General features: G+C 40.8%; 1 protein-coding gene across 1 annotated transcript in view; it reads left to right on the forward strand.

Annotated features, from left to right (window-relative positions):
* The window catches only part of EFL1 (elongation factor like GTPase 1), a 137,064-nt gene that overhangs the window by 195 nt on the left and 121,854 nt on the right, over window positions 1-15,015 (forward strand). Inside the window, exons 2-4 of the mRNA XM_084756375.1 lie at window positions 857-966; window positions 3,796-3,863; window positions 9,444-9,528. Coding sequence (XP_084612501.1) covers window positions 876-966; window positions 3,796-3,863; window positions 9,444-9,528 — 244 coding nt within the window. The 5' untranslated portion in view covers window positions 857-875. The remainder of the gene's footprint in view (window positions 1-856; window positions 967-3,795; window positions 3,864-9,443; window positions 9,529-15,015) is intronic.

Genomic DNA, 15,015 nt, shown 5'->3' on the forward strand with positions numbered 1-15,015 from the left:
GTGTCGATAGGGCTGGGCGAGCAGGGCCCCGAGCGGCTGCACCTCCTAAGGACCCGGGACTCTCAGAGGCAACGACTCCCGGAGGCTGAACGGAGGAAGGGCGTTCAGATCTCGGTTTGCTTTTCTTTTTTTTTAAACGGGAGCGAGGGATGGAAGATGTGCCATTCATTTGTTGTGTTCAGAAACACGTGAGCACGTGATCCAAAACTTTTAAGGACACTTAGGGTAGTCACAGGGCCGAGGTTCTTACGTCTAGTGAAAGAATGAAAGCCAGCGAACTTGACAGAACGACAGACTTTCAGAGGGGCTTGAGTGGGGAAGGAAGTGTGTGTGTGTGTGTGTGTGTGTGTGTGTGTGTTTCACCTTTCATATGGTCTTGTGCCATGGTACCTGAGTGCGTGGTGTCACTTGGCAGGGCGTCTCTGCACCCTGCTCCCAGCTGCATGAATCATCGTGCCACAGATGTGGAAACTCCCAATACACTCCACAAGTACTGACTGTGTGTGTGTGTGTGTGTGTGTGTGTGTGTGTGTGTGTGTGTGTGTGTGTGTAACTCCCAATACACTCCACAAGTACTGACGGTGTGTGTGTGTGTGTGTGTGTGTGTGTGTGTGTGTGTGTGTGTACGGTGTGTGTGTGTGGACTTTGCAGTGGAACTTGGGCATGTTCTGACATACCCAGTCAGGGACAGAAGGAAATAGACGGCTAAACATCGTTTGGTTCTCAGTTGAGGAAATCTGAGGCGGTTTACAAGCCTCTTCGTCTACCTTAGTTTGTCCATTTGTGTTTTGTTGTGGTGCTGGTTTGCTTCCCCGGTTAGACTTTCTACCATTTGTAATTCGCATTTAATTTTTAGTCACAGGAAATAAGTAACCATGGTGCTCAATGGCGTTGATAAGATGATTCAACTTCAGAAGAACACTGCCAACATCAGGAATATCTGTGTTTTGGCTCATGTTGACCATGGTAAGGCTATTCTAAAATGGCTTTTTATTAACAGAGGAGACAAGTCTCTTAAATGTTTCTTTGGACTGATGAAAGTGATGCTTGCTAGGAAGTTTGTGTGTGTGTGTTGTCAGAGAAGCATGCTGTAAAATGTTTGAAGTAAATGGGTCAACTGGTGATTAGTGTTCTGTGTTCTGAGCAGTATGTCACACAGTGCTTTTAAATTTGAATTTTTGTTAAAATATGGAATAGTTTTTGAAACGGTAAAATGGCTGTGTTCTTGGTAGAGTGTATCTCCTATGAATTCTATTTAATTCGTCATGTCCCAAGTGAGCATCTGCTAAGTGTGCAGTGTTTTATTAGATTTACCAGGAGCTAGGCATTTATGAGGAGGCCACCTGCCCAGCTGTGGAGGTTTCAGGGATGAATCAGGGCAACGTGATGAAATAAGTAGGTAAGAGGGATTTTTGTTTGTTTGTTTGTTTTTTCGAGAAGGGGTTTCTCTGTGTAGCCTTGGCTGTCCAGGACTTGCTTTGTAGACCAGGCTGGCCTCGAACTCATAGTAATCCACCTGTCTCTGCCTCCCGAGTGCTGGGATTAAAGGCGTGCACCACCATGTCTGGCTGTAGATGAGAATTTTGAGGACTGGAGGATTGGGTAGCCAGAGTGGGTTTAAAAAGAAAAAAAAAAAAGTCAGACATGCCCCTTGAGGAGGAGCTGTAGGTGACGCGTGGGGGCAAGCAGTACAGTTGGCAGTGGGTAAACAGACACAAAAGGAGACAAGTGTGACTAAAGTGTCGATGCTTGTTTGTGGGGTATGGATAGCCGTTGTCTTGATGCTATTATGTTCCATTCTGAATCCACTCTCCATTAGAAACTCTTCTAGTATGCCGGGCGGTGGTGGCGCACACCTTTAATCCCAGCCCTCAGGAGGCAGAGGCAGGTGGAACTTTGTGAGTTCGAGGCCAGCCTGGCCTACAAAGTGAGCCCTGAACAGCCAAGGCTACACAGAGAGACCCTGTCTCAAACCCCACTCCCCCCAAAAAAGAAAAAGAAACTCTTCTAGTAGCCACTGCTCAGCGTTTGGAATCTCCTTTGAAGCCAGAGCTGCTCATTTAAAGGTGAGGACAAGACAGGCTGGATCCTGTCTCATAGGGCTCATCATGCCTGGCAGGCTCTAAGAAAGGGTTAAGTCCTCTACCTCTGCAGTTAGACATCCTAAACTCTGAGCTCTTTTTAACTTATTTTACCTATTTGAGCTTCAGTGTACAGCCCAGGTAAAAGGATGGTAATAAGAATCTCTTGTCAGCGGGTAGAAAGAATATTTAATGGTGAAAATGGCCATTAACATCTTTATTGGTGTGTAGGGAGCCTTTCGGGAAGAAGTAAAGCAAGGGCAAAGTACTCGAGTTGTAGATTAGATAAGACTGGTAAAGGTGCTTTGGTGGGTTAAAAGGCAGAAAAGAGGCTTGGCAGTGCTAGTCAGTACCGTGAGCTCTGAAGAGAAGGTAGTAAAAAAACAGAACGGATCACTTAGTAGGAAGAGCCAACTGAGACCGAGTCCTATATACAAATAAAATATCAGCAACTGGCCTACCCCGTGGGTTTTAGGATTATGTGTACTTGTTTACATGTTTGGGGGAAATGAGGTCTAGCCAAAGGCTTTCCTTTGTTTGTTTGTTTGTTTTTTTTTGTTTCTCTTTTGTTTTGGTTTTGCTCTGAGAATTAAGTAGTAAATTGGTGTGTGTGTGTGTGTGTGTGTGTGTGTGTGTGTGTGTGTATCTATATCTATATCTATATATCTATATATCTATATATCTATATATCTATATCTATCTATCTATCTATCTATCTATATATATATATATCAAGCATTGCTGGCCAAGGGAGTCAGCCTTGCTGAATAGTGTTAAGTCCCCTCTTTTGTGGTGCATTCTAGAGGCTGTGTGTGTGATGTTTTTAGAATGAACCCTGCACTGTTGCACAGCAGGAAAGTAATATTCTAGGATTATATGCTAAAAGACGATATTTATGATCTATGGAGGTCTAGTTGGTTGGTCTCTGGTGTATACTGTTCCACAGATTTCGCAGATTATATATTTACAGACCACAAACAGCTGGATTGTAGGGAAAAAAATTGTAACATTTATTAGGCCTACCCAGCTGTGGAAAGTGAATATCCTCATGTGATTCTTTAAACACAGGTACCTGTGAATGTCGCTTGAAATTGTGTTAACATTGCCAGGAGTCTAATAAAAGTATCTGCAAATGTATATGTGATAATGCAAAAATTTTATTTTATTATAAAATAGATGCCAGGTTTAGTTTTATCTGGGTTGCATTGGCTGCTTAGACCTCCAACAACAGGAAAACTTCTTACTAAATAAGTGTAACAGTTGAACTGACAAATGTCAGCCAGACTCACGCATAGGTACATACGACCAAAGACCATGTATTGTTTCCCTGTGATGATTTACCCAGTACACCCTTCTGAGCTGAACACTATAGATGTACTTTTGTCATTCTGAGCTTGTAGACCTCACTTTGTAAGTATGACCAGTTTTGTGGGATGGCTGGTAAATTAGAATAAACCTGATTGATTTCATAAAGCTAGATCATAATAACTAATACAAACATTGTAAGAGTTAGTTTGTATTTTGATTCTCATAGGAGTTTGCCCCATCAGTTAAAAGCCTGTAAAGCCTGCCTCAATTTAAGAAAATTTCTGTGCTTAAAATTAATCTGACTACTTTTCAAGTGAAATTGGTGAGGTCTATAGGGAGATTACATAGCACTAAAGTATGCTGGCCCCTTTAAACAAATGTATTGTAATTAATGTTATCTTAACAGGAAAAACTACGCTTGCCGATTGTCTTATATCTAGTAATGGAATCATCTCCAGCCGCCTGGCAGGCAAGGTATGTTGTTAGACTTGGTAAATGCTCGTTGAATTTTCGTGAGGATTAGCTATCTGTGCTGTCATGATCCATTTGCTCTGTTCTTTAGTGATGTAAACATGTAGAAGGAACTGACAACCCATTAAGTTAAGATAAAATAGATGGTGAGAAAAGTTCACTTCCTTGTCGCTTTTTGCCACGTTGTTCTAATCCTATATTGTGTAAGTGCAGAACTGACTGTGACAAGTCGTCCTTACATGTTCTAACACAGGGGTGCGTGTGTTGGCTGCTTTGAGAGTAAGGCAGAAAAGCCATTATGTGATGGAAAATAGCAAGAATAAAGGCCAGTTTCTGTGCGCTGTACTTGTTTGAGAGGAGCTTTTCCTTAGAGACCAACAGAATGTGTCGGGTTACATAAGACCTTGAAGATTAGCTAAGCACTCCAAGATCCGAAGGAGGGCGCTAGGATCATGTTGAAGATGCTGCTTCAGGGCTGTGAGGTGGCCCAGTAGGGAAAAGTACTTGCTGTGGAGCCTGGTGTCCTGCACTGGATTCTTCAGTACATGGTGGGAGGGGAGGACCATGTCTACAAATTCTCCTCTTACCTCTATGCAGGGTACACACGCACATGCACGCATGCGCACACACACACTCACACACACATACACACATGGTGGGAGGGGAGGACCATGTCTACAAATTCTCCTCTTACCTCTATGCAGGGTACACACACACATGCACGCATGCGCACACACACATGCACACACACATACACACATGGTGGGAGGGGAGGACCATGTCTACAAATTCTCCTCTTACCTCTATGCAGGGTACACACACACACACTCACGCATACGCACGCACGCACACGCACACACCCCCCCCCAGTGTTTGTTCTAGTTGTAAGTTCACAGAGTTTAGAATAGTTTTCTACATATATCTCTTTATTGTATAATCAAGAGATATTTCTCTCTAATGGACCTAGTACCTGGTGTGTAATCAACAGGATTGATCAGGAATAACGAGATGGGAAAATAGAACAAAACTGAATCAACAGAGTAGACGCAGGAGACTTAGAAGATAGGATTGGAAATTTGAGACCATCTTTGTGGAGCTGGCAGGTTGGGTTTAACAATGAGGCACTCATGTTCTCCCAGCGTGAGAAGGTAGAGTGACAGTAACCAAAGTAAGAGGAGAGAAAATAAAGTGTAATTAACTGAGATAGAGACCAAGTGCTTTATGGAAAGCAGTAGTGAAGCTGAAGACGACAACTGACAAGTGTAAAAATGATAGCCACACTTAAAGTATGCGCCCTATATAAGCCCGGTGACCTGTCAGTGTTGGTTCATCGGTTGTAGAGTGCAGCGTACCACACAGTAATGAAGATAGGAATAATAGAAGCTACTGGGAGGATGTCTGTGAGAACTGATACACTTACTAAGTTTTCTGTAGACATAAGTTGTTTTAAACTCTAAAGTTCACTAATTAAAATTAACAACAGTGTAAACAGTTTGTAGTCATAATGACTAAAAACCTTATTTATTTTTTAATTTTTAATTTTAATTTTTGAGGCATATTTGGTACATTGACCAGCTTAATGCCACTTTTGTAGCTCACTGTACTTAGGCAATATATGAAGTACAGCATATATAAAGAGAGGCTTTTTTAAATGAATTACTTATAGATCAGTAGAACTGACAGTATTAGCAAGATTGATCAAGAATGAAAAACATGATACTAGGAAAGAAAATTGTTAGAGATTTAAGTAATAGGCTCTAATGAACAGCTTCACATCACTAAACTTAATACTGTGATCATTTAAGAAATTGACTAGGTTGGGAGAAAAATCTTTCACTGACAGCCCAGCGGTCTTTGTCTAGTTTAACTATCTGCTTGGTAGTAAAAGAAGAAATAATTTTAGTTCTGTCTAAAGCAGTAAACACTATAGAGGAACCCAACAACAGGGCATGTTGCCAGTCTCAGGGATACCTGCCAGGTCACAGGGCATGCTTGCCAAGTCATAGGAAGAGATGATAATCCCGAAGTCTTTCAAAGGTAATCCAGGACAGGAAAATGTCATTCAGCCTTCTGATTGGGATGTAGACGTTATTGCGATGGGGCTGGAGGGATGGCTCAGTGGGTAAGAGCATTTGGTGCTCCTGCAGGAAACCTGGGTTCTGAGTTCTGTTCCCAGCAACCACATGGTGGCTCACAGCTTTCTGTAACTTCAGTTCCAGATGTTTCTATGCCCTTTTCTGGTTTGTAGACACTGTGCACATGTGGTACACCAGCATGCATGTAGGCAAAACACTAATATGCATAAAATAAATATAAATAAAATAAAACCTGTCAATAGTAGCAAATTGGTTTTTTAAATTAGTGTTGTTTAAAACAGTGTTTCTTTATAACTGAATGGAATATGTTTCAAGGAGTTTAAGAATAATTTTAAAATGACTATATTAATGGATTAAAGGAAAATTATTTCAATAGATTAAAAGAATATTCAATAAAATTTAACATCTATTATGGTAAATCCCTCACATAAAGTAGGTTTAGAAGATAATCTGATGCTTTTTACAATATTGCAGTAAAGATTGACTTTAGTCATAAAGTATTAAAACTTTTCAATTCATGAATAAATAAGATTGCTATTATATTCTTCTGTTTATTTTTTAATTTCTAATTTACATTGTTTAGGAGATATAGCTGCAACAATAAGGCAAAAAAATGTGATTTCAGATAGGAAATAACTCTTGACTAATAAATGCTATGACTTTGTAAAAAAAAAGTTAAAAATAAGGAGCTGGAGAGATGGCTCAGTGATTCAGAGTGCTTGTTGCTCTTGCAAATGGCCAGGGTTCAACCACCCATATGGTGGTTCATAGCCATCTGTAACTCCAGTTCTAGGGGCTCTCAAAAGGCAAAAATAATAAATAATAAATAAACTGCTAGAATATAAGTAAAGAATCTAGCAGCCAGGTGTGGTACACCTGTACCACACACACCTGTAATCCCAGCACTCAGGGAGGCAAAGGCAGGTGGATCTCTGAGTTCGAGGCCAGCCTGGTGTACAAAGTGAGTCCAGGACAGCCAAGGCTACACAGAGAAACCCTGTCTTGGAAAACAACAACAATAACAAACAAAAAAAAGACATTAGCATGTTTCAGGCCATACAAGTCATTGAAAAGAAATACACATCAGCAATAAGTAGACAAAAAAATTTAAAATATATAATTAGGCTAAAGGTATATTCGAACAAACTTAAATAAGAAGTATACCATGTTCATTCATGTTTTGGCAGACTTAATATTTAAAAACTTGATGGTTATATAATGTTGATCTACATATTTAGTAAATAGAAAAAATTCTGACAGTTTAAAAGAAAATGAATTGGATGTGCCATTTTAAAATCCTGGAAGAGTGGGATGTGGTGCTTTCTGATAAGGTCATAAGCTTGTGGATGGCCTGTAACTTGGTGGTTTGGAATTGACTGGAATATCACATTGGCTGATGACCTCAAAACAGATATGTGCGAGTTTCACTGATTGTAGAGCTGGCTCAGATCCTTGGAGGAGAAAAGATAACTTCAATAAAGGACCTTTGGGAATTTATTTAAGTATGAAAATAATACTGGACCAACCTCATTTGCTAATTAATATCGAGCAAAAACCATGTAGTAAAAATGCTTGAAAGATAGAACTTAAGCTTTTAGAAAATAGTAATGAGTGTTAACTTCTGTGACCATAAGGGAAGATAAAAACTATTGTATAAAGGTTGGTTAATTCAACTATACTAAAATGAATAACTTGTATAAATATTAATACTATTTATAACACCTATCCAAAACAACACTGCAATGTAGCCAGGAGAAGGGTGGACTTCACATGGGATACTAGCAGAAGAGGAATGCCAAAAGCCAAGCCAGGACAGTAACCTATAAAGATAGTCCCATTAGAAGATGGGAGTGTGTATATTTAAAATATGAAACAGTATGTATACTCATCTGCTTTAGAAATTGTTGAGATCATGAAATAACCAAAACAGTATTCTACTGTCGAGTGTAGATCAATTCAACTACTTTAGAAACAAATGGAAATATCTGGTAGCATTGAAGATATGTAAATGTAGTGAATCAGAAATTACACTTTTAGGTAGTATGTAAGAGATAGGATCACAAATTCATCTTCTTTTTTACTTTATGTTTATGGGTATGTTTGCTTGCATTCATGTCTTTGTGCCATGTTCATGCAGTGCTGGTAGAGGCCATAAACAGCATGGATCCCCTAAAACTGGAGTTAATGAATGGTTGTGAGCCACCATGCGGGTGCTGGGAGTTGAACCAGACAATGCTTATAACTGTTGTTTTTAAATGAAAATCCCAAACATTCTATTTTACCAATAGACTCAGGAGCCAGATGCTGGGGTGAAAACCTTCTAGCTTGGAAAGGCAGAGAAAGCACCCAGCTGACCTTCCTGTTCAGCTCATGTCCTGATGGAAGAGGCCCCAAAGGCTCACTAGCACTAAGCTCAAAATGCCCCCAAAGCCAGAGGCTAAGGAGCTCTTCAGAGCTTCAAAGCTAAAAGCCTAAGAGCTCCTACTGCCACATGCTGTCTTAAATACCCCTCAACTCAGAGTCCCTCCTACACTTTAATCCCTGTCAGCTGGTTTCTTGTTCCGTCTAGAGTTAACTTTATTAAATCCTGTGCACAGAAAGCTCTTGAATTAAAGGTGTGTGTTAGGGCTCAACTGCACCAAACAAGACAGATTTTTACAGTTCACAATCTCAGGGATCACAATGGGATCAAATATCCTGCAACGTTTAACCACTGAGCCCAGTCCAAACTTCTTATAAGCACAGTTACATTATCAAAATGGTTGACTTGGATACTTAATATTGAGCATGAAAATGTGATTCAAAATTTATATTTATATAAAGCTTAAAACTTGCAATTCAAAATGATATTTTGCCAGAGCTGTGGGAATAAAAGTATTTCTGAAAAGTGAAGAACTCATGTAGGATGAGAAAGTGGGGCAGTTCTGTATTAGCACATTATTCTCAAGGACTTTGATTGAAAGGGATGAATCTACATAAAGTTAAGAATTTATAATGGAGAGAAATATTGATGCATTGCCAAGTGGGACTTTATCTGATGTTACCAGTAAAGCTTTGGGAAAGCTGTCGGCTAAGTTTTGATGTTGTAAATATTTTCTACTGTGTCATTCTTATAAAAAGGAGAAAACCTACACATTTAAGATCTGTTACTCTGGAAAAGAGTTCAGGCTCCCTTGCCCTAAAGACCTTCCGTTTCTTATGGACCTCATCAAGTGCCTCTGGATAGGAAAAGAAGGCTGCATTGTGAGGAGCTCTCTAATCCTTCCTGACTGAGATGTGCAAGGGCAACACGGGGGAAGCAGTGTGTGGGTCCTTTGTGGGAACGCCTTTCAGTTTGTCTGTGCGTTCTCTTGACCAGCCTTGCTTCTCAGCACCTTACCGCTTAAAAACCCCTATATAGTTTATAAGTTTGAAATGAAACTAAGCCCATTCTTATGTTGTATTTTAGTCACTGAATGGTAACAATACACATGTTGTGTTTTTCTAGTTAAGATACATGGACAGCAGAGAAGATGAACAGGTCAGAGGGATAACCATGAAATCCAGCGCCATTTCACTACATTATGCAGAAGGTAAACCCATCTGTGTTTTTTCATCTTTCATGCCCTTCTCTTTCTGAATTAATTGCGTGCCTCGGTTTCTTTGCTTTGTGTTCCATGAATCTCATTCTGGCCTCTCCAGATGATCTGTTGTCAGAGTCAGGCTGTCCAGGCTTGGATGCAGATGGGGACCTCTGACTGACATGAGGGCAGAAGAACTGGCAGTTCACAGCCACCTGCCTCCAGCAGGCGATTGTGTGGAATTCTTCACAAGGAAAGTCAGGAGCCAGGACTTAGCTGGCCCATCCTTGGCCTTCTCTTTTCTGCCTGGATCCTTCTTCTGCTCCATGGCCTGCAGATGAGATTGGAGTCTTAGTTGTGTAACTCTGAGCACTACTACTTAATACTCTGTACTCTGTACAAGATAGCAGTACTGTATTGCTGTCCTCAAATATGTTGTCATTGTGATAGTAGCACATGAATTCTCTGGCTGAATTGTCAAACAAATGCCATCAGATGTATGCTCACAAAAGGTTTGTATTAGTGAACACATGCCAGGAGCTTAATGAACTGTCACATCCATGTTGTGGAGCATTATGTAGCTGTTGAATACTTAATGATATATAATCATATAGGTCATATATTTATAATTATGTAGAAAATGGTATGTTATGAGATGGAAACACAAATTACAGAGCATTTCTGTGAGGTATAAATATGTATGTATGCAGATAAAGGCTTCTGGAAGGATACATGTTAAACCTGCAGTTAGATGTCTCCAGAAACTGGATTATGATAAAATTTATGCTTTTCAAAATATTTATTCTTGTACTGTTAGAAAACGTTATACAAGGTGTATATTTTGAAGAAAATAATAAAGAGTTATTTTCCTAATGGAGTGACCTGTGGTTCATCCTTCACAGTGTGGTGTCTCTGGCACCAAAGGAGGCACTGTGCGGAGTGTGGCCGCTTTCCTTGGCAGTGGTCTTGAAACCATTTTTATATCAAACTAGTTTGGGGACTTCTAAGCACAGCAATCCTCAGTGTTTAATATTTCAAGTAATGCTCCGTTTTTAAAAAAAGCTACCTTTCCTATTTTAAGGGGTCTATTTCCATTCTGTGGCCCAGAGATGTTGCCATGCTATTACATAGACTTGAAGCGATTGTAACCTTCCGTCTTCTATTCTCATACTGCTTTTGTGACTTCCAGAATCCAACTTTGTCTCAATCTGCTCTTGCCGCCCTTAGCCGCTTCATTCCGGTTCTACTTATATACCATGAAGTTCAGCTAGCTCACGTCCTCATCGTCCTTCTGATAGAGACTAGGGGAAAATGGCTTCTAGAACCCTGGGGTTGTTAAACTCTGGCTTTGTGAAGCGTCATCTTAGAGTGCTCTATAGATACACACTTCTCGGTTCACAGAAGAGATGCACGCTGCTTCAGGTTAGGGTGGCATGATTTATTGAATGTACATAAGCAATAACTAGAGATACTTTTCAGGAAAATTTGCAAAAAAATGAAAATCTTATTGGTGTGACATTTTTGTTTGTTAGTTACAGGGCCTCATAACCCATGCTAGCTGGAAACTCAGTATGTAGCGGTGGCTAGACTCGAAGTCCTTTTCCTCCTCCTTCCTGCCTCTACCCTCCAAATGTAGGCATTACAGGCGTGCATCACCAAGGCTGACTGTATATAAGGCAGTCTCACCACAGCAGGTCAGTTTATGGATGTTCCTTTTGGAACCTTGTCTTTAGGTTTGGTTGTTTTGTTTTCTATCTATGCTTTTATGCTGTGTATTATTTAGAGGTTTGCCCTACTGTTCCAGTCTCTTTCTTATACTCACCTGTCCCTGACTCCTTGTCCCCACACTAATCTGTTTCCTTACCTCATTTGCGTTGCTTCCCGTTCTGCTTTCTTGTGTTTCTGCATACATAGACTTAGGATGTGTCTCAGCTTTTCTCTTTATGCCAGCCTCTTGTGGAGGTTGCCCTGGTGGGTCAGCTTTTCTTCAGTCGGCTGGTCATCTAGACATATCAGTAAGAATTGCAGTCAAAAATAGCAAACGTGCTTCTGAGCGAGCATTGCCTGAGAGCAGAAGGGACTTTAACCATCCTATTAAGTGTTATTAAACACATAATTTAGTTTCCTAATGTCCCACATTGGTTAGGAGCTGACTGACATTCTCTCGGAACTGAATAAGTTTCCTTTCTGTAGTCAAGAACTGATTCTCCAGCATGGCATTTCATGCTATGCGGGTGTGACAGCCTAAAACAGAACCTAGGTGCAGGGAAGAGAGGTGCCGGTGGTTAAGGAAACACCACACATTGCTTTTATCACCGCCTCCCATCCCATTTGATTGTCTTCTTTTTTTAAATATTTTATTAATTTATTCATATTACATCTCAATTGTTAGCCCATCCCTTGTATCCTCCCATTCCTCCCTCCCTCCCGCTTCCCCCCTACTTCCCTCCCCTATGTCTGTGACTGAGGGGGACCTCCTCCCCCTGTATATGCTCGTAGGGTATGGAGTCCCTTCTTGGTGACCTGTTATCCTTCCTCTGAGTGCCACCAGGCCTTCCCATCAAGGGGACATGGTCAAAAAGTGGGCACCAGAGTTTGTATGAAAGTCAGACCTCACTCTCCACTCAACGGTGGAGAATGTCCTGTCCATCAGCTAGTCTGGGTAGGGATTTGAAGTTTACTGCCTATATTTTCCTTGGCTGGTGCCATAGTTTGAGCAGAATCCCAGGACCCAGATCTGCCCATCATAAAATTCTTCTTGTAGGTTTCCAGGACCCTCTGGATCCTTCTATTTCCCCATTCTCCCATGCTTCTCTCACTTAAAGTCCCCATAGGATGTCCTCCCCTCTGACCCTCTTCTTATTTGAGAATTTTTACTAAGTGTTAAATCCATTCTATGGGTCTGAAGCTTAATGAAACAGATTTTGGCCTGTTTCCTATTTTTCACTCATTCCTTAGATTGAAATAGAAAGTCTTATTCTAGTTTAAAAGGATAAGCTTACAATAGTCTTGGAACACTCTACAAATGATTGAGAACCATTAGAGTAATCCCAAGTCTGGCATCTTCCAGAGGTTCAGTTCTTCTGTGGGAAATGGAGTCTCTCGTATCAAGTTATGCCAGCGCTTGTTGCATGCTAGGATTGTACTGGGAAATATTTCTGTTTCTTACCATCACATCCTTATAAAAAGATATCCCTGATGTATCTTGCCATTTCAAGAATTTGGGAACTTTACCATAGTGGTTCTCAACCTTCCTAATGTTGTGACCCTGCAATACAATTCCTCATGTTGGGGTGACCCCAAACAGAAAATTATTTTTGTTTCTTCTTTCATAACTGTAGTTTTGCTACCATTATAAATTATAATGTAAATATCTGTTTTCCAAGGCAGACCCTGTGAGTCATTTGACCCTCAAAGGATTTGTGACCCACAGGCTGAGAACCATTGTTCTTCAGCATCCTAAGATGATATAACGCCTTGGAATATTTAAACAACGTGAAATTCAGGGACTAGTCTTTGAGTAGGCTCAAAAGACATGTTGCTGACATTTTTACTTTACAGTCATTTTTTTTAACATCTATAAGGAAATATTGCCACTGCAGAACATTTTCCCTTAGTCTTTTTATTTTAAATAAGTGTACAAGTTTGTCTTTTTTATAATAATAAGTATGTTTTATTATAAGTTATTAGGTAAAATTCAAGAATGGAATACAAATCACTCTTAATTTTGCTTCATTTTTTTTCAGTTTTTATATTTAAGCCTCCTGAATTTAATGTGTGCAGTGTGTACAGTGAAGTAAACATATAACTCATTTTCACTGCACACAGTTCATGGATTCCAACATTAGTCAGATATCATTGATAAATAAAATCTCATGACTTTAGTGGTTCTGACTGACAGTGGTATTTTTGTCACTGACTGAGACAGTCTGAGCGGGACTGGGTTGACTAGAGAGAGAGTGAATGTCTCCTCTCCACAGCATCTCTCCAGCCCCTAAGGTGAAGACCAGTGCATCTCAGCTTCATTGGGAATTTTGCATTAATTTTTTTTTAAACGTCAATTTGAAAAACTAAAATTCTATGCAGAATAAATTGCAGTGGATTTTAGTTTATGATGAGTGGGTTCTTTTTTTTTTTTTTTTATAAATGTAGGCATGTAACAAATTGATTAAGTGGCAGCCACTTAGACCAGGATTTATTTTGATTGGGGAGATGGGAGACACAGCAGCTTCCTACAACAAGGCCGGTGCACAGGGTCTTCCTCTCTGGGTAAGTGTGTGGGGAGCAGGTTCAGAATTCATACCCATGATGGCTTCTTCCCTTTGGCTCCACCTTAACTCTTCAGAGGCTGAGCCGCAGGGAACTGATTCAGCCCGACAAGCTACACAGGGCCAGAGTAAACCTGGAAGTGTTGGTACCACAGGCTTCCCTCCCTCCTCCTGTTAGTCTAGAAGGGAAGGATTCCCTTGTGTCTCATTTGACTGAAAGATCAGATTTGATTTCCCCTCTCATGACAACGTCTTTTTGTGAACGGTGTAGTTGATGCTAGGCTTAAGGTAAAACTTGGTGATGGTGGTTCAGTTCTGAGCTAGATGCCTCGTGCGTGGCTTTGTTTAATCCTCAAAGCAACCCTCTGAGGTGGTCATCCTGGTTTTACTTACCTGCAAACTGGACTTGAGAGATGAAGAAAGTTTATGGAGGACAAGTTTCTAGAATACAGTAGCAGGCCTAGGAACCAAGTAATTGCATTTCCAGCCTGTTCACTTGGATCAGGAGTCTGTTGGAAGCTAGGCGAGGCCCCGACTAATTCTTCCTGAAGCTTTGCTTCTTCCCACTGAAGATTTACTGGGATTACTCCTGGACATCTTGTGGCCAGTGTTACCCACATCCTTGTTGTCCTTGGTCACTGCCCAAGATGTAAGCCACATGATCTGGCCTCTCTTGGTCTCTTTTCCATATTTCTGTGTGATTCTGACACCTCCCTCAACCTCCTTCTATTCCTTCCTTACCAAAGCTTCCTCTGCAGCCCTTCCAAGGCAAACACCAGCGGGCCCTCAACATCACTAATGAGGCTCCCTCTTCCTTATTCCGGCCGCGCTGCTTTCCTTGTGTTTCTTATTTCTGAGTTAGGACACGGGATTGCTGTTCTTGCCCAGATTCTCACTCCGGTGTTAATTCTGTCCTATTTTAAATCCCTTCAAGACTCCTGCTGTTCAGTTGCTCCTTTTCTTAGTGTTAGGATTTGGCTCCCAGGTGATTTTGACACCCGACTCCTAATTTTCTTTCTCATGTGACTTCTCCAAGGTAGCGTTTATCATTCCCCTTAATCGACCTCTCTTACTGGTTGGCCTCTCAGTAACAATGCTATTTAGTTTTCTGCTTCCTTGCCTGTGGCCTTGGCTGCTCTCTGGATTCCCACTGGGAACTGACCATCCTTGACATTTCAGATTTAAATACTTGTCGTTGAGTTTGGTAGGGCACACTTATCCTACCTACTCG

Source organism: Acomys minous, assembly GCF_964271855.1.
Source record: "Acomys minous genome assembly, chromosome: 2".
Taxonomy (NCBI): Eukaryota; Metazoa; Chordata; class Mammalia; order Rodentia; family Muridae; genus Acomys; species Acomys minous.